Source organism: Cheilinus undulatus, linkage group 3 (genome assembly GCF_018320785.1).
Source record: "Cheilinus undulatus linkage group 3, ASM1832078v1, whole genome shotgun sequence".
Classification (NCBI taxonomy): Eukaryota; Metazoa; Chordata; class Actinopteri; order Labriformes; family Labridae; genus Cheilinus; species Cheilinus undulatus.
The window spans coordinates 37,336,643-37,361,657 of record NC_054867.1 but is presented as its reverse complement, the minus strand read 5'-3'; the positions used below and the strand labels follow the sequence as shown (position 1 = coordinate 37,361,657).

The 25,015-nt window shown below is 37.7% G+C and overlaps 1 protein-coding gene across 1 annotated transcript; it reads right to left on the bottom strand.

Annotated features, from left to right (window-relative positions):
• Positions 1-1,413: 1,413 nt before the first annotated feature.
• LOC121507105 (protein shisa-5-like) lies at positions 1,414-24,687 on the bottom strand. The gene is made up of 5 exons (XM_041783266.1): positions 24,468-24,687; positions 22,886-23,039; positions 22,233-22,372; positions 7,610-7,840; positions 1,414-3,748 (listed from the first exon to the last, which is right to left on the bottom strand). Exons 1-5 carry the CDS (start codon positions 24,670-24,672, stop codon positions 3,573-3,575), a joined length of 906 nt encoding a protein of 301 aa, XP_041639200.1. The 5' UTR covers positions 24,673-24,687; the 3' UTR covers positions 1,414-3,572.
• Between the last annotated feature and the right edge of the window lie 328 nt (positions 24,688-25,015).

The following is a 25,015-nucleotide window of genomic DNA, read 5'->3' as shown; positions in this document are numbered from 1 at the left end:
ATACTACCTAATGTTGAAAAATGCATGAAAAGTATAATTTTCATTTCTTTGATAACAGTTTATTTTAGGAGCTTCGAGGCAAAATCTTGTTAAAAAAATCTTACATTTCATTTATGCCACATAAATATGTTTACAACATTAAAAGCCAAAAACTTAAGGCCTGAATTCCCCTCGGGGGAAAAAAAACGGCTGCCAATGCAGCAAGCAACATTTATTTAAAGTCCCTGTAAAGTCACAAAAAAACCCACTATTTTCGGTTTGTTGTATGACAGGGCGCTGTGTCATGAACCACCAGGTCAAATTTTAGTGATGAAAAACATCTCCAAGTTTATAAAATTGTGCTTCAAAGTCATAAAAATGAGGCAGTAAAATCTGCTCTAGGATGGTGATGGTGTGTCAGTTGAATGTTTGAATATGCTGAAGCCACACCCACTCACAAGAACTACGATCCTCTCAAAAAAGAAAAAAAAAAAATGCTATAACCTGAATGGAGGAACCATCCATCAGCTCTGCTGCTGTTACAATCCTCTTTTTTAAGCCAACAGATAAACAATCATATTTATGTCATGACAGGCAGACATTTTAGAGCTAAAAAGCCTGAGTTTCTCATTCTGTATTTAACTCTGCAGGTATTCTTTATATCTTATTTTCTGAGTTATGTGAAATTATGCCTCTGTCTGTCCCATTAATTAGATGCCATTATCTGTTAAGTTACTGCTTAAAACACTCCATTTCCTGAAGTAGCTCTTCAAAATAAAGTCATTGATGATGATTAGCATCGAAATCTTTTAATGTGACATATAAAAACATTTTATTTTGTTTCCAGGAATTTGAATGAGTTTTGCTTATTTGCAGAAAGTTTGAAGGTAAAAGGTATCATAATTAGGGCCTGATCACCAACCTCTGGCCCTAAATATAACTAGGATTTATTCTTCTTTTATTGTTATTTTGGCAAATAAATTGCTAATTTGGAGGATTTAACAAGTCCCAAAACTGACCAAATTGTACAGATGCTTTAATCCTGGTGAAAATTTACCTATTCTAGTACTTTCATGCATGTCCTTTACAAAATGGCTCCATAGGGCCCCAAATGTCCTTTATCAGTACCCATGCAACATAGTTTGTTACATGCATGAAAATGGGCACACATATGAATCGTTTTTAGAAAAACCAAAACTGATATCTTTTTAAAAAAATGCACTGGAAGTGAGATCATAAAAGGCAAATTTTGCTAAGAAAACCAAAATTGACTTGCTTACATGGAAATGGAGTGAAATAAATGTATGGATACAGGTCCTTTTAGGGCTTCCATAGTCCAGTGGCACAATGATTTGAATGATTACAGTATATGCAGCAATTCAAGCAGATGCCATCTGCATTAAACCTACAAATTCAACAATAAAAGTTAGGGGAAACAAGAAAATATATCTTTATTGAACACTGCAGGAGAACTGGTGTGTTTTTAACAAAATAAAAAGCATGTACAGAATATTCTCGCAGTAGCATCACTGACAATTATTCTTGGATGAGAAGCACAGATGGAACAAGAATAAATCTCTGCTGGTATTTTTTTTTTTTTAAAGACACAAATGGCTACAATCTACTCGTACACAAATAAAGACACTCCAACTAAAGTCACCTTGAATATACAACACTAGCCAAAGAAATGAAATTTACAGACAGAATGCATTTAGAAGGACAGATTTCAGACAAAAAAGTATGCCTTCTGAGAGACCAGGTGCACAGACAAATGGTTTGGTCACTGTAGGAAACATGCATATTCCTCTCAAATAAAAGATGTGTAAGGAAATAAACCTCTGTGTTTAAAGTAACAAACATGGTTTCTGAGATTGGCAGGGAAAATAAAATAAGCCACAACCTACATGTAGCTGAGTCATTCTGAAACCTGCACGCAATAAACATATCCATATTTATGGCCACAACCACAGGACTTCAGAACAAAGTAAAAAAGTAAAAACAGTGCAGCTCAAAAGGTAAATATCGGTCCTGTCACCTGAGCTGTGACCGTGCACCTCCATGTTCAGCTTGGATTATATAAAAAAGGTCACTTTAGTAAATGTTTATTTCAGTCAGCGGAAAGCAGACGAGGAGGCTTTGCTGCGGAAAGTTAAAGTGCAGAAAAGGCTGCCCTGTTAAAAAAATAAAGACTTGTAGGAACTGCACTGCGAAGCTGGTACAGGCTAATACAGGCCATATTTACAAATCCCAATACTATGTATTTAAAGTGACATTTAAAGATTCAGTACGTGCACAGCTTGGGTTGTAACTTCATAAATTAAAGCTGAAAGGCAACACAGTATGAAGGCATAAATTCTGATAAATGTCTTTATGATTAGAAATACAGCACGCATTTACATATTACTAGAGAGTGTGATTTGAAACCGTTGTAAATGACATGCATACGTTAGTTTAATAAAGAAGATACTCTAGGCACGGTTGTTTCTTGCATTCTGTAATGTCATAATATTTTTTAGGACTTGATTTTGTGAACAAATGAAAAAAATCTCCTTTGGTTTTTCATTCAATGCTACATTTGAGCTCGGTTGCACGCGCTGCAGAATGGACAAATTGAAAACAAAGAATGATAACCTGAGCACAATAAAAAACTTGCTGGCTAATAAAAAATGTCCCTTTTGCCTATTTGTGAGTATTTTTAAACAACTTAATGGCCTTTCCCTTTTCCCAAACTTGAACATTTCAGTCAGTTAAACTGAATGAGTGATGGAACAAAACAGAGAGATGCTATCCTCGTTATTGGTTTGTGATTCCACTTTTGAAAAATGAACTATTTTCATCATATACTCACACCAATGATCCAAAAGAGATACTGCTCCATCTTGTGTTCTGTATCAACCACGAAGTAATGGACAATACATGCCCCTAACCAACCAAAAGTCGTGCAGATTGCTGCACTCTTTAAACCAAACCAGGGGTCAATGCTCACCACTGCACAAATGAAACCCAAGTGTTCTGATGTAACCTATCTAAACATTATATGTGTAAAAAAGGCACCAGGAGTAAAGGAAAATGAGAAAGTAAAGCACTTGAAAATGGCATAAAGAAATGAGATTATGGCTGAGCCTGTGGCCAACAAAACTTTCCTAAAGTTAAGAAGGAGGTCAGGCAGGTTCAGCCGGTGAGCAGTACAAACACGGACGAAGAGGGAGATGTTGAGGCACGTTCAGAGCCAGAAAAAGTCAAAGCACTTCACTTGACAATCAGATTCAGTGGTTTTGTGGGTTTTTTTAACCAAAGATGACTATGATGGAGTCACTAAGCAATAAAAAAAAAAAAATCTCACCACTTGTATATTTGAAGTCCATGCAATACAAGCAAAGAGATATCAACATTTTCACTTGGCAACTTTTCAGCAGAACAGACATTCTTCAAACTGCAAATGTGTTACACTGTTTCCATAAATAATCCCAGAACCTAACCAATCAAGAAACATCCTGATATGTGTGACACATTTCCAGTCCTGCCAAGGTTGAAAATGTTGCAGCATGTTTTTAAAGTGGCTGAGAGTTGAGCACTGTGGTCAGTTATCCAATCTAGGGTGGAGGTGCGACGTAGTCTGGGTTGTATGCTGGCTGTGCGAGGTAGTCTGTATGTGCAGAAGGAGCCATGGGCTTTGGCTGGATGGGAGGCTGTGACGGGTACGCAGGGCCGCCAGGGTTGTATGCAGCTTGGCTGTAAGGCATTGGGTTGGGGGGGTAGCCGGGACCGGCTAGAGACAGAAAGAAAACATGGAAAGAGGATAAAAAGGTTAAAAATACTCTTGACAGTAACCAAAATTTCAATAAAGGCAAACAAAGCGACCATAAATGTTTCACTTCCTCCTGCATAACCCGACTTCAAGCATGTAGGAGTTACTCCACCTATGCTAAAGCACCACTGCAGCATTATGCATTTTGAATCAACATTATCCTGTCATTGTCCCTGTGGTAAAATGGATTTGTCTTTAGTTTTTGGAGATTCTAATACTGTTTGTAACACTGAAAACCCCTAGAACCTTCATTTCAGTCGATGCTCTGTAAATTTGTCATAGGAAAAGAAACTTTTAAACATTTGTATGTAGAACACAAGGAACTATTGTGAGAAAAATGACATATGGTAGTGTTTGAGCTAACATATGGAGAGGAGGAACTTATTTTTATCCTTTTTTTTATGACAGGCATTTCAAGGATTTTCTACTGCTTCTACATATTTCAATTATAAAGCAACAGATCTTTCAAACAGTAAAGGTTGGCAAGATGTTACTATTATCAGACAAAATTCCCAAGCCCTTGCGCATCAGTATCAGCTGACAAACATGGCCCCTTAGCAAACAACGTAGCATGAATTGAACTCAGTAGCAGAAGTGTATCTGTTGTGTTGCACCAATCTAATGCTGGAATTCAGTACACCTATCTTCTGATTAATAGAAGATGATATTTTTCAGGCAAGGAAGTCATCATTGGAAAAACTCTGATCTGTTTCCATGGTTAAACATGAGAGAAAATGTTGGCTTACCCTCAGTCTTGCACCAAAGAAAAGTCATGAAAAAACCCCACAGGAATCAGAATCTGCTATACTAAGTTGTAAACAACTGGTGTTGGTTTTCACAATAATTGCATCTCTCAGGGTTCATAAATCTTCTTCAGTCAGATTGAAGCCCTTTTCAAGCACTTTCAACATGTCTTTTTAGCTTTCTAAACACCTTACAGCTGTGGAAATATATATATTTATGGAAACAAAAATATACACTCAAAAATATGGTTTCACTTCCTTATCAAAGAAAAACACAATATATAATATTTATAAATGACAAAAATTGTATTTTTCAGTCTCAATGTAACAAATCAAAGGAAAACCAAACTATTATAAAATTCTAGCAGAGAAACTGTTTTCTTAACATCATTTTATCATTTGTTATTTTTTATGTGAAAGAGCTCTGATTAATTTTATTTCAGTTAGATTGCTTATTCTATCATTAGGCATACAATTACAATTTTAAGCACTTTATCTGAAATCCAAACCCTTTTCAAACTTTGAAAGCACAACATAAAAATACAAGGATTTTCAAGGATTTCAACCACCTGTACAAGCTTTCTACTTTAAACCTCCCTCCTAAGCTCCACCCCTGATGCGTATAACTTACAACTCCAAATCAGATCTTTAAAGTGGTCCTGAGTGTTCAAGAAAGAAACATTCAGTTTATATGCTTCAGCTCATGGGGGGAAATTAATAAGGATGCTCTTTTAACCGCAGAACAATCTGATCATTCAGAGGTTGTTTGTACATATATTTTTATTTCAGATTATACATCCTGTGTTTAACTGTGGTGAGCTGCTAAAATACTGTATCACAGTATTGCAGTAATGTTTCCTTAGGCTAACATCTCAGTGAACATTTACAGTGAGACACATGTTTTTAAAGGATGACGGAGAATTTTGAAGGCTGCACACATGACCTCGACATCGTAGATTAATGAAAGAACGTCTGTCTCCATGCTGACAGCACAGAGCGGCTGCTGCAGCCTACAGGTGTCTCAGTACACAGGTCGGCATGCTGAGGCCTTTGCACAGTGAGCCTGTTTCATGTTGTTCTAAACATGTCTGCACACTGCTGCCGAAATTGTCGTTTGATTTCCTGTTTTTTTTTTCGTAACAGGTTCAATTTTATGCGAAATTTCGTTATGTGTCCAAGGTGACTGATGATTCAAAACAGTTCCCGCTGCTTCCACCTCATTTGCTCACCACTGAAACCTCACTCTAAACACCGAAGTTTGCTCATTTATCATGTGGATTTCAACCATGGAAATATAACAGAGAGATGGGTGAATGATGATTCAGATCAGCACCTGTTGCTTTATTCTCTCCTGCTTGCTCACCCCCACCCTCTCTCTCTCTCTCTCTCTCTGAAACCTCACTTTAACACCGTTGTTTCCATGATGTCAGGCATGGAAATCTAACAGATAAAGGCATACGTTTGTAGCCTACTCACAGGTCATAACAGAGACAGAATTAAAAAGTTGTTCTCCATCCCTCCAGCTTGTCTCTGCGCTGTGACGCATGAATGTGTGCTGTATGAAGCTCTCTGTCAGGATGGATCCAGCGGGATTTTAAAGGAGTGACGGACAACAAAAAAGTCCAGCGCAACCTCTGCATTGAGGTCTGCTGTCTTATGTTCAAATTGAAGCTTCCCATTTCCTCATTTTAACTTTTACTCAAGCCACATCCTGCCGATGCTCTCTCACACCCAGATCTTATGATAATTACGCCGATGCGCGTCATCAACGAGCATAACTCACATGAATCACACGTAGAGATAACGTCATATCTAATTTCTAGTGAAAGTTGTTCAAATGTGGGTGTTTTTTTTAATCTTTAATGCACTTATGATCATAAATATTGTCAAAAGAGCAGAAATATTAAACCAAAGCTCCAAAATAAAGCAGGGTGAAACAATGTGTCTGGAGAGCTGCAGGTGTGAGGCAGGGCTGGTTTTAGTCATTTGGAGGCCCAGGGCAAAGACTGCCATGAGGCCCCTCCCCCTTTTATCCCCCATTCATCATTTTCTTTGAAAAGCACCTCAGAGCTCAAACTCAGCACATTCTAATATCTTAAAAAATCTTTAGGCCAGGTGGAACTTTCATAATGCTGGTGTTGGACCAAAGATTGGTATCTCCAAAATGACTACTTTTAAGGGAATGAAAAGTTTATAATTTATAAAATGATGTAAATATGATTTATAAAAACAAATTAAAACAATGAAAAATTGAGATACAAGGTTTTAGCCTGATGTCAGTGATAGATAAAATAAATCTATGGTCATTATCAGTGACATATTGGTTCTTCTGACACTATGCAGATATATCCACAAATCCACTGTTTTATTTCATTTCAACTACAGATTAACGGATCTATCATCTACCTTACATTTCGGGTTTGGATTGTGGCTCTCGCTAAAACTTTTTCTAGGCTCTTTGGTAGAAAAAGGTTGAGTACCACTGATTTGGGGAAACAAACCAGGGTTACTTAATTTTAATCTGTTCATTTATCAAAACATGAATGAATGCGTGAACATAGTTCAGTCTGAAGCTGAAGAGTGTTAGTTTACAAAACGAGACAAAACAAGAGTGACAATGCAGTCTGATCTCTCTGCACCACTTTGTGTATCCTGTCTGTTAAATAATTTCAGGGTGACATTTAAGGTACGGTACTCTTCTGGTGTTTTTCAAAGCAAAAGCCCCTTCAAGTTTGATTCTGCGGTGAGACTATCCATGTTTTCACACAATGCTTTTATTCTGAAATGTTTCTGGGATAATTCTTCAGTCATTGCAGTTGCCTCAGTTTTTCTCTCCATATGTGCTAAACATCATTTCTATTCTACGTAAATGATTTAAAAACATCAGATTATGAGAGATGCTTACTCACATTTATATTTTCTTAAAAGCTGAATTCCTAAAACCCATTTAACTGCATGTACATACATACACCGTGTGAACTGAACTTTAAGCTAGTTCATTTTCAGTGTTGTGAAAATGTGAACTTGCACAACAATGCTCATCAACGTGTAATCTTGCAATTGCTTCATGAAAACTTACTAGCTTCCTGATATGTTGGTGGCGGTCCTGCTGCGAATGGCTGTCCATGGTAAGGCTGAGCTCCATAGCCCTGAGGCATTGGCTGAGGGCCGTAACCCTGAGCTGGTACGGGCTGGTACGGTGGGTACTGGCCGCCCTGGTAGGACTGAACAGGAGTAGCTGTTGGCTGCTGGGGGTAGTGCTGGGGAGTTGAGGTGACCACTGTCGTGTGGGTGGTGGTGGCAATCACAGCTGTAGGCAAACAAGACACAGGATCATGTGAGAAAAATGTCTGGTACAGTTCGGTGGTTCAGGCAGAACTCCTGCTGGAGTCATGAGATAAAGACTGGACATAAAAGGGAAAAAACATGAACAACTTTGACCAACAACAGCAAGTCTGAACTGAGCCGACTGTTCTGGGAAAGCATGATCTATTTTAAGATAAAGTGGTAATGAGTCATTCCAGCAGAGTAATTACACAGCAGCACAAATCACCCAAAACACATCAACACTAACAGAGAACCTACGGTCTGAAAGTACACAACAGTCTTAAGAAAGCATGACAACATTTAAAACAGAAGTGAAGTTCAGGTTGTACACAGAGAAGCGGTTTCTTTTCAGTTTAAATATGTTGCAACACCTAACTCTGTCACTTCTGTTTTTATCCAACTGTACAAACATAAAAGAAAAACTAACTGAATTTCCAACAAGCCACAATTATCCTAGCCCTTTACTGACACAAGAAGAGGAAGCTTAGAGCACAGATGGCCTGGTCGTTAGGCTGCACCCCATGTATGTGCAAGGCCAGGGTTCAAGTCCAGCCTGTGGTTCTTACTCTGCATGTCATTCCCCACCGTCTCATCCCTGTTTCTGACTCTATCCACTGTCCAATCTCTACAATAATGGCAAAAAGCCTCTAAATAAATCTTAAGAAAGAAGAGGAGGCTGGAGATCAAATGTTTCCTTTTTCCTCAAATATTATCAGTCAGTGTTTGCAGACAGTAAAGAAAGGAACAGAGTGGTAAAAAAAAAACTTGGAATATGAAAGTGTGTCTGTGTGAAAGAACTGAATATCCCATTAGCCCAGCACTCACCCTTCTAACTTCCCATGGTGGTGATGGCCACAGTAAGGGACTTGTTAATCATACAGATGGATATATAGAAATAACACGACAATAATTTAACAAACTAGCCACTCAGAGTAAAGACAACTAAGCAAATGTGACTAAAAAAATTTAAAAATGAAGGGGAGAAATAAAAATTATAAAAGTAATAAAAAACAATGCATTATATAAAAATACACAAAGAATTAATCACAAAAAAACCCCACATAAACAACAAAACAAAAATTAGGAAGGGGGGGTCTTTCTCTCCCCAGCAGCCATTTTTGCCTGAAGCCTGTTTTATACTCGGCATATCTACAGAGTCATGTGTGTCCGTGCATCAAATGTGACGTAAAATCTTCAGACGCGCCCCTTTGTGCGGACGCCAGATGTCAAATCATGCTACAAATGTGTTTTTTTAAGACACTGCCCCCTAGCTTTTGGGAATATATCAGTTGGTAGGAAGAGGAAGCCAGCGCTTGTTATAAATGCACCAGATGTTTCGGCATCAGGATTCCCTCTCAGTTTGTATCTGTGAGGCTATGCCTGTGAAAGCATAACTCAGACCTAAGATATTTGGTCAACATTGTCAGGTCTAACAGTAAGACTCTGCTAACAATGGTTGAGGGGGGGGCCTCAAATATAAACCAATGTTATAGTACAATGAAGTATGAAGATGCCTGGGCAGATCAGAGGCAGCGATCAGAAACTGGGATACTAATAATCTCATGTACACGGGGATACAATTAACCAGGTTTTCTCTGTGCACATGTAAACAAAGTTTCCCAAATTTGATCAAAACCGGGATAAAGGTCATAACCGGAATACTAAAGTCCATATAAACACACTCAATGAATCAGTCTAGGAGCGGCTAAGAGGCCAACTAACTCACTTATATAGAGGACAATTGGCTTATCCTTATCTAGTCTATACTAAACCTACTCTCCTCCTCTTAGTGTGATTTTATTCATGTTTTATTCTGGGAGCTACAGACTTTGCTGTGTGGCTCAGCAACTTATTTTTGCTTTCTGTCCCCTAAGTGGGTCTTAGAGTAGGTTAAAGGAGTTTCAGGAAGGCTGCTCTTGCAGATTAAACTTTGTGTCTGGGGAGCTGGTCTGTTTCAGAGCTGATTGAAGGCACTGGAGTAAGATGCATTAGGATGCAGATGTTCTGACTGATAACTTTCAGCTCTGTGACTCAGGATTTGACTGTTTGGTGTTCTTAATTTTTTTATTTTTTGCTTTTTATTTTTTATTTTTCTGTAACTTTGTTAGATGTGCAGTCGCCTGTCTTGGTTGATACTCTCTTGTAAATGAGATTTTTAATCTTAAAGCAGCTTTCCTTGTTAAATAAATCAAAATAAATCAAAATAAAATAATAAAGCGACTTATTGTGAATATCCAGGTTCCTCATTTTAGTACTGGAGGCTGGCTCTTTCCTTAATATTACCATCAAAAAGCACATCTAACGAGAAAAACACATTGAAGTCTCCCAAATTTACAACTTAAATTCTGTTAAATTAAGACCTCAGTCTCATAAATTTAATCCTGTAAACACATAATTCTTCTATATTTTTGGCTTTATTCTCATAAATTCTGAACTAAAAATTACAACTCTAATTCCAAAATGTTATTTTTTTTAACATGGTCCTAATATCCTGTCTTACTTTAGGACTGATCACTTTTCAATTTTCATTTCAATTAATGCACGAAATACCCAAAGGTTTCTCTCAGTAAACATTATTTAGTTAGTACATAACAGTAAAAGTATACACAGCTTTAAAGCAAACTCCCATCTGCCTGGGTTTTTATAAATTTAGAACAAGGATTGGGGGCTATAAATGTTTCCACTTTAAGCATAAACCACCACTGTTTAACTTCAGTGAAACTGAGACACAGTACTGTAAAAAAAAAAAAACCCTCATACACTGAAGGAAGACACATGGGTGGGTGTGCATGTCTGTACCAGTCACCAACCCACCATGTGTTGTTTCTTTTCTTTTTTTTCCCAGAGAAGAGTGGGAGTCATCATGACCACTTCCTGTAAATGACGTGGAATGGTCTTGAGTTTTTCCCCCGTTGTGGTCGTTGTGGAAACAGTGACTCACACGAGGTGGAGCTCCAGCATTCCTGGATGTGATCCCAGCATGCAACAGCTCGCGTTGGGGAATCCACATTCCTGCCGCTCTCTGCCAGGGAGAAGCAGCTGCAACAACCTGAGCGAGCTGACAGGAAGTGTAAAAGTGTGTATAAAAGTGTGTCACGCTCAGGTGTCAACACAAGTGCAGTCACGAATCAGGGGTCTTCCTCCACCGTGAGGACGTTTGGGGGAACAGAATTTGAAAAGCAGGCAAGAGGGTGGACACAAAAGCATGCCAAGTCTGAACACTGGGGAGGAAATGTGGCTGCAGAAATACTGTCTTGAAGGCAAAGAGGAGGGCTGAAGAGACAGCGAGTGGAGTTAGACCCACCCTGTAGTGCTGGAGAACAGAGGATGCACACTGTCTGTCTTTGATTGCACAAACCTCATAAAACAGGGCGTGGAACTCCACAGAGTCTTTCACTGTGCATGTAAACTATTGTGTTCAAGCACCTTTGGAAGGCCATGCTGGCAAACTAAATCTTTCTCTAGAACAGCAGAGCACAGTGGGCCTCAGCCAAGAATCTGCTGTAGATTCCTCAAGAAAAGTTGTGGTATTAACAAGATGTATCATACTTTGATGCAACTGTGGGGGCAGACAATGAATCCAAGTCAGATTTCCCTAAAGGGACAATAAAGTCTATGGTATGGGGTTGTATTGTTGACTTGGTCTGAGCCTGCCATACAACTCTAGGCTCCACAGAGAGGAAAAAAAAACTTTTTGGAACTCAAATCATAATTCAAACATTTGTACTGAACTGGGAATTAAATGTTAAAATGTATTATTATTTTAGTAAAATATTTATGCCATCCTGAATCATCCTTTGTTCCACCAAAAAAGCAGCTTTACCTCTTGAAGGCCTTAGAGCCATCCTATATTAATAATGGATCTTGACCAGGGTTGGCCAACTGGAGGCCCGGGGGCCACATGTGGCCCTCCACCTGACTCAGTGTGCCCCCCCAGTCAATTTCAAAATGACAATACATAATTAACATTAAGAATAAAAAGGACAAAATCTTCAATGACAACAGAAACATTTATTTTACAGTCTTTCACTACTAGTATATGACAGGTCTTTATTTAGGTTTTTGATTTGATTAAAAACAATTTGATTTTTTTTTTTTTTTCGATTTGCTTTGATTTATCAAATTTGTATCCTGATTTATTTTATTTCAATTTTACTTTTCAACTTTGCTCAATCTAATTTATCTTTAGTTTTCATTTTTTAAAAGAATAGAAATAAATGTTTGAACTTCTTAATTATTTTATGTTTAGTTTTTATGTTTATTATTCTATTTAAAATGTATTTATTCTATTGCTCTTTATCAGTTTAGTTTTTTTCCTTTGATTTTTTTTATTTATTTTCTTTTTCAAAGATTTTAAATTGATTTTTAAAGAATAAATATACAAGTTAAATGTTAAGTAACTGATTTAATTTCTTGTCTCTCATTAAACCAACTATTTCTATTTGTACTTGAGTTCAAAAACATAAATGCTGGTATAATAAATTATCATGGAAGAAACATATTCTTTCTTTCATCAATTTACTAGTAATCACAGGGTTTAAATTGAAAATATCCAACAATCTGTAACAATCTGGCCCTTGGCATTGGCAGTAAAATTAATGCTCCTCTGACACTGATGTTTGTAGCCCACACACTGACTGCACAAATCAGTGGTAGGTATCATATATTGGCCTTAAATATCTGTAAAATAAATAGTTTTTATGTAATAGTCTACAGAAAGGAGCACTCAGCGAAGAAGTCCCTGAACCCAGTTAAATCCTCATGCTTACTACTCCACAAGTCAACTGTGCCAGCCAATGGGCAGCATAAAAAAACAAAAAATGAAACACTTTGCCGGGGTTGTCTAGTGGAAATCCCCCTTTGCTGTTGTTCATTCAGTTAGTCCCACGCCACCTCCAGAGAGGTGAACAGTGCTCTCAAGCATCCTAGAGCCACCCCTCCATGCTATCTCCCACCACCCACTATGCCAACACAGAGACATCCTCTACCTTACTGCCCTACCACATGGCCAGCAATACCACCTTCAACAGACTCAGGTAGTGGCAATGCAGATACTTCCTACCCCGGCACAACTCAACTACAACGATTCCTCACTACGACATTAAACTTGAAACTGCGAAAAGAACACAGGAGAAAACAGGGAGAGAGGGAGCTTAACAAGAAGGCTGGGGAGGCAGACCTGAAGTGAGATGCCCTACTGGGGATAGCAGTCACCCCTGACTGGGTTTGAAGCTCTACCTCCACCTACTCCCCTCATTTTCATAAGGGACGAGTAAAAAGAAAGTGTACAAGATAAAAAAAAATGCACATATTCATAATTTCAAATAATTTCATCAAGCCTGTTATTAAAAACAATAGTAATCAAATTAACAGCACTTGAACAAGCCAATACACTTTAAGTTTGTATGAACATCAAGAGTAAACATGAAACCGTATCACATGTGCATTAACAATACTTTGTTATTAACATTGTCAAAATCTGATTTCTTTAAATAGCTTTTTAAAAACAAATGGTGTAAACAACAAACTATTCATTATTTTTATGTTTGACAGGACATTAAAGAGCCAAAGTTGCCAAAGGAAAACAGATAAAAATAGTCATACTTTATTATAGCTTTAAATCCTTATCAATACTGCTACTGATACTTTTCTGCTGTAGCAGAAAGACAATGACAATCTGTTTTAACTGAAGTGGTACAAGATGAGTAGATTTTGAGTTATTAAGTTAAAAAGATCATGATGCCATCCTTTTCTTTTTCATATTGCAGAAAAAGCAAACCTATTTCCTGTCCTCACATCTGGACTTACTCTGTTTTTTCGCAAAAAAATGAACATATCACGACATTTTATGCACATTCTGCTATAATTGTGTAATCCCCCCATCCTTGATCACATCACAACACGACCATCAGTCGGCTCATCAAGTAAGCTAATTAAAATCTATTCATTTTTAACTAAAAGGAGGAGTTCCAAAGTTTCAGACTGTTTCAGCAGAAAAGGAGCAGCTAAAGCCAGCAAGTGTATGCTACTCCTACAGTCTGAGTTCTTTTTTCTCGTCAAGCCATGTGTTGAAGGTAAGCTACTGCATTATGGTATAATTTGATTCATAATGCTGATGTATTTTGAGTTTATGTATTGATTAGCCTAAAGTGCCTACTCTTCTTGTCCCTGTCTCTGAACTCTGACAGTCACAGTGAGTGATGCAGGCAGGTGAGAGAGGACAGATCAGCTGACCAATGAACATTTTGTCCCATTCACCTCAGTTTACTTACCTACACAGGATGCCGTCTGGATATTATTTACTGTAATATTAAAGCACAATCGCTAACAATTATCATGATGATTAAAGCATGAACCGTATGATAACCGTGGGGAAATTTAACATTATCATTAATACCGGTAACGTCTCATCTCCAATAGGTGGCCGTATAGGGTGCCACATTCTCATTCTGAATGAAGGCCCTAACATAAAACAACAACCTGTCTTCTTCTCCACTCTCAGCTCGGTTTGACTCAGCCTTTCTTTGCACAAGAGACACTTGGCTTTTCTTTTTTTTTTTAACAATAAAAAAGGTTTCGGTTTCCATGTGATGCAAATCATCCATTCCTATGTTTTTACTATTTGTCCGCTATTTCAATCAGCAACATTAATTCACATTACTCTCCAGTTAAACCTGGCATCAGATGAAGATAATCCAGCAGACTTAATTTTAAATGGGACACGTTTGTTGATTTGTAAAGGTCACCGTTTAATGATATCGTCCGGATAGAAGACTTAAGCCCTTTTCACACATGCAATCCTGGCATTTTCTGGGGTATTTTAGAGTAATCCACCTGGAAATTTTCCTTATGTCTTTGTTCACGCTTGTCCCTCAGAGCAGGAAGCTTACCTGCAGTTTGTCTGTCAGGCAAGGGAGGTGTGGAGGAGGGCAAAATATTAGGGCTTGCAGGGAAAAATCAGGGTAAAGTCTAGGTTAGGGATGCATTATATTGGATTTTTGTCAGTATCAGTTTTGCCAGTATTTACATATTCCTTAAGACTGGTACCAACATTGATACCAATATCTAAATAAGTATTTCAGACCTAAAACTTAAGTCCTTAAAACAGCCTTTATAGCTAAAGGAATAATGAGCTTCAACTGACAGATCTGTTTGTACTGCCTAAATCTCCACAACCTTATTCATACATGCAATAATCATATCTGCCAATCCCAATAACTAAAATTTTATGCTAAAATCTGCTTATACCAATATCATACTGAGAATATTTTGCATCCCGAGTCTGGGTGAAAAAATCTGCTGTTTGTATTCCCACAAAGATGCTTATGCAGCTAAATTCAGGAAGTTTCAAGACACTTGTGCAAGAGTGACTAGAGCTCTAAATAACATGACAGACTATGATAGATAGGAAGAGTATTTTCAAATCCTGGTGGATGGTTTCATGAGAATTTGACTGTAGTGGAGATAACCCTAAGACAAGTGTTATTTTGCAATAAATTTTTTTTTTTTAATGTTCAATTATTCTTTCTGTCCTGCTCAGCTGCAATCACATGGGCTCCTCAGGGATCTCTATGCATTTAAGTCCCTGAAAAAGGGACAAAAATCTGTATTTAAGGATAGTTGTATGACAGGCCACTACGAGCCACAGGGCTAAATTTCAGTCATGAAAAACATTTGTAAGTTTATGAAATAACCTTCAAAATCATGATAAATGAGGCAGCAATTAGGGGTGCGTGGTATATGAGGTAGACAGTATAAATGATATAAATTTGGCCTACGGTAGGGATGTGGACTCTACCGACCAATCGCGATAATGCTTGTTGATCATCGTGTCTGTCTCAGTGTGACAATGGCTTCAAGCACAGAGACCACGGAGCAGGAGGAGCTGGTTAAAAAAAACTGTGCTACATAGAGGTTGGCGGTAAACCAGTATTAATACCGTCCCAAAGCTGGCCGAGAGAGTGAGCTGTGACACACAGCTCGGGCAGAGTCTCGTCAATAGCACATTTAGCTCTAGCATTATGTGTAGCCAGGTAACTAACCGAATGTCAAGGACTCTTGCCCCAGTAACTAGGCACAGTTAGCAGGCAAAAACACGTGTTTTTTCCTCTTAAAGTCTGACCACTGTACCGCAACAAAGTCAGTGTGCTGTGTCTGTCAGTCTACCCGGGGCTTTAACACAAGCTAAGTGCTGCTTTGGCTGGTCGCAGAGCCCAGTGTTGCAGCTCTTCTTCTTACAATGGCTTAAACAACCGTTTAAAAGTTATGACTTTCTTTTCTAAGTCCACAGTGAGTCAAAGATCCAGGCTGCGCTGTTAAATGAGGTCAGAAAAGCTGCTGTAAACTAGCTGTATTCCCCGGGACGGCAGCCAAAGCTAAGCTAACTCAATGCTAAACACAATACTTCCGTCAAGCTCTCCAAAATAAAAGTCCTTGGCTGTTATTTTTCTGAAACACTTTTATTGTGAACGCCTTTACTAGGAAATGTGCTCAAGTCCTTAGCAACTTAACACACCTCATCAGGTTAGAGATGAAATGCGAAACTTGGAGTGCAGTTAGACAGAAGTAAACCTAGAGAGACTTAAAAAAATAAAACATGTTTTCTGTGTTCCTTTAAGCTACTTAGCTACTTAAATTGAGTATAATATCAAAGGATTGTTTTAAGGGGAGAAGGGGGTTAATAACACTTGAATTTGGATTAAAAAGCATTATCTCTTTTAAATTTTGTAATACCGTGATATAATACTGTATCGTCAAAGGCAAGAAAAATACTGTGATATGATTTTAAGGCCATATCGCCCAGGCCTAGCAGCAATATCAACTCTGGCTGTAGGCTGGATGGCTTGGTGGGTTACCCCGCCGACTTTGTTCTGGGAGATCGAGGTTTGAATCCCAGTCAGTGCATAATCAATATCCAGTTTGGGCTCTTGGGCAAGGTCTTTAACTCCTGGAACACCTGTCTACCTGTCCGATGTATGTTAGTTTGGATAAAAGCATCTGCTAAATAACATTGTAACATTGTAGCTCTAGGGTGGTGTGGGGGTGTCGCTTGGGAGAGCTGACTCACTCAAGAGAAATACAATCCTCTCAGATTTAAAAAATGCTTCTGATCAGAGTGCAGCTAGTAGTAATTTACTGTTTTCTGGTACAAATCTCCCCATCATGCTCCTGTATTTACCCTGCTTAAATTAAACCAAGACAGGAAAGAGATGAAAAACCTTGTAACGGTCTAAACAAAAAAAAAAACAGTCACACATAGATCCCAGTGTTTTCACATGTAGCTACCTTACTCCAATATTTCTAGTGTGTTAAAACACAAAGTTTAGATTTCACTTTAAAGGGGCTTTAACAAAGAAATATAGCATCCGCTTTTAGAAAAGGGCATAACTTACTTACAGTAAGTTAAATTAAAACATATACATTTAAATCACTGGGAAAAAGCAGCATGAACAAAGTATGGCTATGATCTCTCTGCTTAAGTAAAACCAGTATTGTGAAAAAACAAGCGGAGTCGGGGACTTCACAGCTCTGAACAGAGTTCACACAATAAAGGGCCTGTTATCTGTAACAGTGTCACTTTAACACTTACATGTGTGATATGGGGAATGTTTAAACTAGTTTGTTCAGACTGTGTCTCGAAGTCTGCGTTAGTAGTAAACGCGAGCCTCTGCAGTAATGAAAATCATGTGGTGGGTGGACCTTAAAATGAATCCCCTGATGTTCTGATGTAGAAACAGACAGACAAACACTCCAACACACTGGAAACCAAGAGTCTGACTTCTTCATTTCACTCTGAATTTTAAGTAGGTTGTTAAATTGTCACAAAGCAGAATGCACACTGACGTCATTGACTGTATACAAGAAATACACATGTGCTAAATAATGCACAGGCAGTGGCACATGGAAACATGCTGTTGACATATGACTCATGGCTTAAACTTCTGAACATGAATCATCATTTGTCTTTTGTCACATGGTTCATCAGTTACTCTGGCTTTATTGTGAAATGTGTTCAACTAAATTTAGGTGATATATTCTTGCATGAATATAAACTAAAACAACTGTAAAGCTTCAAGTGAATGTCTCAGTATTTTGAAGTGGATTAAAAAGTCACTTTTCCAACTCTCTGTTATACTTAAGTTCAGAGAGCATTTTCATAAAGTTTCCTCCTTGTGATGAAATTTTAAGCAATTCAGTACTCTCAGAATCATTAACTTTTCCCTTTAAAGTTAAAAATAGATCATTAAAACTTACTCCCAATGCACATTAGCCCCTCAGTGACCCCCCTGGGATCCCAAAACTATTTAGAGGATTTTTAAGAGGCTTATACATTTCTAAGGATGAGGAGAAGACACTGGAAAGATGTCAAGAAAGAAGAACTGTTCTCGAAACACTCAGTGTGACACTGAGTGATACAATGTGTTCACATCTCACAACCAACACAATGCAATAATGCCAGAAATGACAGTGATCATAAGATGAGGAAATTGGGCAATGGGAAAATGACAACAGTGCAGCCATAATGTCTGGGGTCTGGTGGAAATGTCACTCAGCAGACTGATCATAGAAACAATTAAAGCACTGCCAAAGCCTCATAATAATATCACTTAGATTAAGTACTGAAATCAGCAGCATGGTAAATACATGCAGGCAAATAAATAAAACTATCAACAAGTGAAGAGGCTGCTGCATGAGTGGGAATGCGTTTTAAAATATTTTAAAGGTGCAGTGTGTAATATTTAGCCTAGTAGCATTTAGAAAAAAACAATCTTGGTTAAAATGAAACAACATTTATAAGTAGATTGATCTAAATTAGTGTGGACATCTGATAATACATTTTTTAAATCTATTTTTTAAAATAACTCAGAATAAGACTTTTATTCATACATAGGGAGGGTCCCCTTCAAGGGCGCCGCCATCTTGGATTTTTGCATTTTGCCTGTTTCTATGGCACCATAGAAGGAATCAGATGTCAGATCTATCATATATATACATATATATCATATATCAGATGTCAACACTAATTTAAATCAATCTACTTATAAATGTTATGTTTCATTTTAACCAAGCTTGTTTTGCTAAATGCTACTTGGCTAAATATTACACACTGCACCTTAAAGTGTAGCTAACATAGCTATAGTGATCACACTGTATCAGAGTTGATTCTATGACTAGATCAGTTAATATCAATCCAGAAGAAGCCAGAACACTCTCTGCCTTATAAAGGATCTGCTGATTGTAAAAAGAATTAAAAACTGTGACTCGAATTATTTTTGTAACCCTTGAGGGTTTAGTAAATTTATCTGAAATGGATTGAATTGAATAATTTGATTGAATTTGCCCATAATCGATAAGCAAGCATTTTTTTGTCAGAGGGTTTTTTGTGAGAAGCTCTCTAACAGTATATGTTGATATGGTAAAAAAATTCTGTATAGATATTAATATAGATTAAATATGGTGCTGTTAAAGTATTAAAATACAGTATTTCCTCCAATAAAGACCAGGAGTCAAACTGTGGCCGGGCCCCATATTACTGTAATGGTCCACATCAACAAATAAAGTCGGCCCCTCTTTAGAGGCCGGGTATTTTACATGATTATCATGCTAATTCCAGTGTGTTTTCATTTGAAACAGCGAAGCTTTCACTGCTTTCAGATGTGAGTTTGTTTTAAACGGCAGGGCTTTTCTTGACTGGACAGTATAGTTCAACATAACATCTGTTTTTTGACACGGAAGGTTGCCTGTCACTGTTACAGTTCAGATTTTAAATGTTCACAGGATGATTTGACCATTGTTACTCTTACTAAATTATAAAATATGAGAAGGCGTTAGCTAGTTTTTTTTTTGCCTGACAGATAATAAAAGATCATATTTATATTTTATTATCTTAATATTATCTATTTATAATATAACCCCTGACTTAAAAATATGTTTTATTTTAGGCAACTACTATTAAAGTTACATCATGACATTTTCTTTCAATTAAAATATAAACAATTATTCTTCTCTTTGAGAATATAAATATAAACCATTATACTTCTCAGTCAGATTAAAAAATAAAGGCCTGATTCCAAATAAAGAGCCTCCTTCTTAAAAACACCTGGTGCTCTCTACAATTTAGCTCTTTTTCAACTCACTCCACTCATTCTTGAAATACTCTGCTAACTCAGGATATCTCCAAACACAAGACTGAAGCAATGTCTGTAATCTGTTTACCAGTGTGTGCAAACTGTGGATAGTATCCTCTCTTACTGCACCCATTAGAGGTCAAGGCACATTTGATACAAATATTTGCTCTTTCACTTTCCGTTTGCAACTATTTAACTTTCGGTTTACCCAGAAACCCCACCCATCTGTGCTCCAGGATGGAAACTTATCAGGCAGGTAAGCTCACAAACAATGCAGACAGAGATATTCCAGGAAATACATACGGTACTAAAAGCATAGAAAAATAATTCTGATGTCCTGTAGAAAAAAATATCTTTTGATTTCACTTAATAATTGAAACCCTTAAGTACCCTTACGACGTTTTTATAACATGATAAAAGCTCAAGAGCCACAGTTCTTGCACTGTCAGAAATAAGACTGGCAAAATGTTTGATACTTTTCAATAACACATGTTTTACAATCTCTGCTGGTTTGTGTTACTTTGATAATCAATCCAATCCAAATATAAAGACATGTAAAACAAATACATTTATTTCAAAAGACAGGTGCATAGGAGAGGAATGAATGTATCAGGAAAGGCAGGCAAACTTCTGCACACTGTCAACGTTTCATAAAACACTGGAAACACTGTGGTAGCATCAATGTCATTGCATTTTCACTGGTATCCTTAACACAAACTTTTTTGCTCACCAACCACAGTGACTAGCAGTTTTTAAGTTATTAGCCAGTCTAAATGTTCATTAGCCATAGTTTTCTAGTTAGAAATAACATAGCATATGATTATGGTCGACTATGGCATGCTAAAATTTACTTGAACTACTGCATTCCTTTGAAATGCAGAGCAACACTGTACTTCAAACTTCAACTATTTTTTTGTCATTCAGAAATTGGCCAACAAAGTTTGTGGTCTGATATAAAGTGGGCACTCTGCAATTACATGGGGAAGACTGACTCCTTTATTTACAAAACAGCCACATTACAAAAAATTTCTACCACTGCAACAGTGCTTACAAACACTGACACCAACAGCTGAGCCCAGTTAGAATAGAGCACAGGACCTGTCGCCAATAAATTCAGGCTGCTTAAGTAGTGAGTGTGAGTCCCTACACTCTCTGCCACAGCTGAAATCCACCTTCATTCAGCTCGTTAGTTGGTGTTTAAGTCCCTGTAGAGTGAAATTCAAACTTTGTTTCTTAACACACTAGATATGTTTGAGTAAAGTTGCTGTAAACATGTGAAAACACAGATCTATGTGTGATGGAATTTTCGATTTAGACGGTTAGAACATTGTTAAGCTCTTTCTTTGCTTGGTTTAATTGAGCAGGGCAAATATAGGAGCTCATGACATCACCAGTCTTGATTGGGGATTACTCCACCCCCCTAAGGCTACAACAATATAAAACCACCAAGCAGTTCATCTCAATACAGTCTGTTGTTAGCTAACATTACGATCTTCGTTGAAAGTCGAAAGCCAGTTACATGCTATGTTTTTGTTCATTGTGAGGTAAATTTCCCAAATCTATCAGCCACGGTGGGGTCATTAAAAGCATCATAATGGAGAGATTTGTGCCAGAAAACAGTAAATTGAATCCCCAACTTCTGTCTCTCTGCTCTGGCACAGAGCCAGACAGCTGAGCTCTGATCAGAAGCATTTTTTAAATTAAAAAATCACCATCCTAGTACATATTTTACTGCCTCATTCTTCATGATTTTGAAGCTTAATTTTATAAACTAAGACATTTTTTTTCATGACTGAAATTTGGCCTGGTGCTTCATAACACAGTGGCCTTTCATACAACAGACCTAAATTAAAGATTTTTTAATCACTGTACAGGGACTTTAATGTCAAGCCCTGCTAGTGCCATATTGTAATTTATAAATCTGTGACAAAGTGACAACTCTTGTCAGAAATGAGCATAACAACATCTCTTTAACATCTATCCAAAGTATTTCACGGCAAAAGGTTTCCTAATGCTTAAAATACCTTCCTAATACAAAGACTATGGAGAGTAATAAAAAAAAGAGTCTGTTTGAGCCTGCATTATCTACTCCTTAGATCAATAAATCTAAATAACAGCATGTATCAAGTACCTGACAAATACCAAAGCAGGCAAACACTTTTCTAAACCCTTTATCATCCTGTTTACTTTCAACAGACATCACATACAACAATGACTAATAAAAGGAGTTAACAAAGCATTACTTACGTCTGGGTTTTCGACACATCTTATACAGGCAGCAGCAGGGACAGACACAGCAGCAGATGAAGATGAGCAAAATGGCCACAAAGGTACCGATACCAAAGACCATGGGCAGAGGGGAGTCAGACATGTAAAATTTGGAATCACTGAAAAAGACACAGAGGAAAAAGCAATCAAAAATACATACCTTTATCTTACATAACTGCAACAGTAAGCAGAAGGAAAATCCCAATGACACTGATATCTTAGAACCTATATCAGAGACAAGAATCAGCATTACACATCACTACCAGCTTCTCTAACCAATACAGGATTTCCCAGTTTGTAACTTCCTCTACCTCTTTCCATTGATGGTTAAATCATTAGACATGTAAGCTAAACACATTTTAGGATTCTGTTATATAGAAAGAGACATCTGCTGTCAGCTTCAGGTATCAGCTAAAAGAGGGTGGTCGAGCACAGGAAGACATCACTTCCTGTTCTTTGCATAATGATTGCAAGAAAAGCCTGCAGCAACACGCCACAGCAGTAATTACACAGAGAAGAAGAAGAGAAGCAGATCCCTCTTGATATCTCTGTCTCACAACTTGACATGTACAGCTGTCAACCATAGCAAGAGGCAGTTCATCATTTATAACAGAGTGAAATATCTAGCATACCACTCATCTTGCTCGTCCTCAGTCAACCTTAAGAAGCTATTTTGACAGCAGTATCTGTTGTAGCAGGATCCACAGCAGTATCCTATGTAGCAAGTTTGGGAGACGTGGTACACGCCGGCTCCATCTCTGTAGGAATCACAGTTTGGGCTCCCCACTGTAACAGAGAAGAGAAAAAGAACAAGAGCAAATATTAGATAAGTGTTGCTGAAAGCAAATCTGTGCAGTTTCAACCATAAAGCCTTCTTCACATATGCATGGAACTCCTGAATGCTTGCTTTAATTTTTAGGGTAAGCTGCTTGTGGAGCAGTCAAATTTTTCACAACACAACCCAGAGTTTTTCCTGACAACCATCAGCAAAGTTTCTTATGTCCCTACTTTTTTGAGAGTTGTTGCTGCCATCAAATTCAAGATGAGCCACACAGCAGCCTTCCCTGCATGATCATGTAGCACAGAGCAGTGGCTGATCTGGTCCTGTTGTTTTAAATGTTACAGTGGGATAGAATAACAAGGGAAACTTGATGATTATGGTGATGTTTGCTGGGTCTGGATGTCAGTTGTTATTTAAAAATGTTTGAGACAGCATCATAATTGATTGACATGAATGATTGGCATAAAACATGCATGCAACTAAAAGTGGTCCTGCAGCTCCCTTTATGACTAAAAATCAAGATATATTAAAATGAAATAAGGCCACTTCTTCACTACATGACTAAGTATCACGGAAATTAATCCCATTCTGGATTATGTTTAAATTAGCTGCTTTTGTCTTTCTTACCAGTCTATATTGAAGTAACTCTGTCATGTAATATTGCATAACCGGCTACTTGTTCGCTACAGCTGTATGCTTATATTCCACGTTTTTAAAATTAATAATACTGAATGAATTTCTGCCTGATGAACACTAACCCCCCCCAGCTCGTGGTGCCAGCTATAAATGTCAAATAGGCCTACTTCGTTAGAATCCAATTTTTCATTTCTGAACCAAGCATGAATATTTCTGATGTAAAAATTGGCTTTAGGGATGGGCTTGGGACTTATAAAGGCTTTGTAAAATTAATTAATTTCTTAACTGTTATCTTACTGGTCGTTTAAAATTAACCCCAGCCATTTAACATCACATCATCACCACCATTACCATTATTATTGTTATTACCAATACTAACTTTGTAAGGAAAGGAATATCATTTTTCCGTCGTTATATAAAGTGAAAGTCAGCGCACAGCTCATAGGAATTGATAACAACGAAGTGAGACATCCCATAAAGAGCAGTAAAATTTCTTTGTCAACCTTCATGTTAAAATCGCTTACCTTCAATAGAAAAAAACTGTAAATGATCCCTGGGTTGCGTGGTTAGTTTAGCTAACTGAGACAAATGAACGGTGAATAAAGCGTTTACAAAGCTACTGTCACTGACATCGCCCTGAATTTGGTCACTCCGAGCCCCCGTTACTAGCTAACGGATCTCATGGGCTAACTGTTGACCGTTAAAACACGCAGTAACAGGAGCGTTGAATATAACAACGCCAAAAGCAGTTAAAAGACAAGAAAATACTGATTTGACTCAAAAAAACTAAAACTTACCAGATACGGAGGGGAGCAGGAAAATACACAGAGCCAGAACAACAACACAGGGCAGGCCTGACGCCATGGCTGCCTTCTCTTCCTCCAGGCAGGAAACTGGAAGTACCAGTCTTCGGCTGCTGGGTAGTATTGGAACCAAAAGGGGCTGCTGCAAAGATCGTCTATTCAAACAGAGGATCACGCGGCTGAAGTACCGCCCACTCATGCCGCATGTGTATGTTTTTAAAGGCAACAAATGATTCGATGTAAAATGTACTTAGTTAGGTTTTCTTTTTTTATGAATGGTTAGCATGGACTTAAAATTCTTACCAGTACACAGTGTTCTGTGACTGCAAAAATGTTCAATTTGATACATTTTTAAATGTTCCACTGTTATTTTCTCCCAGCTGATTAAACAGAAATGCAACTAGGTCTGTTAGATCTGTAAATTTACTTTAGGAATCTCTGTTGTACTCAGCAAATAAAGGAAGAATATAGAGATCAATTTGACCCAATTAATGAATAGTACTATTTTACATGCAGTAATTAGGGTTATCAAAAGATTTTTT

Bases quoted from the DNA above. Each gene is read 5' to 3' on its own strand.
- LOC121507105 (XM_041783266.1), bottom strand. From the start codon at position 24,672: ATGAGTGGGCGGTACTTCAGCCGCGTGATCCTCTGTTTGAATAGACGA. The intron at 23,040-24,467 runs GTAAGTTTTAGT...TCTCTGTTACAG, and splicing joins CCTGCTCCCCTCCGTATCTG to TGGGGAGCCCAAACTGTGAT. The intron at 7,841-22,232 runs GTAAGTAATGCT...GTTTGCCTACAG, and splicing joins GATGTGTCGAAAACCCAGAC to CTGTGATTGCCACCACCACC.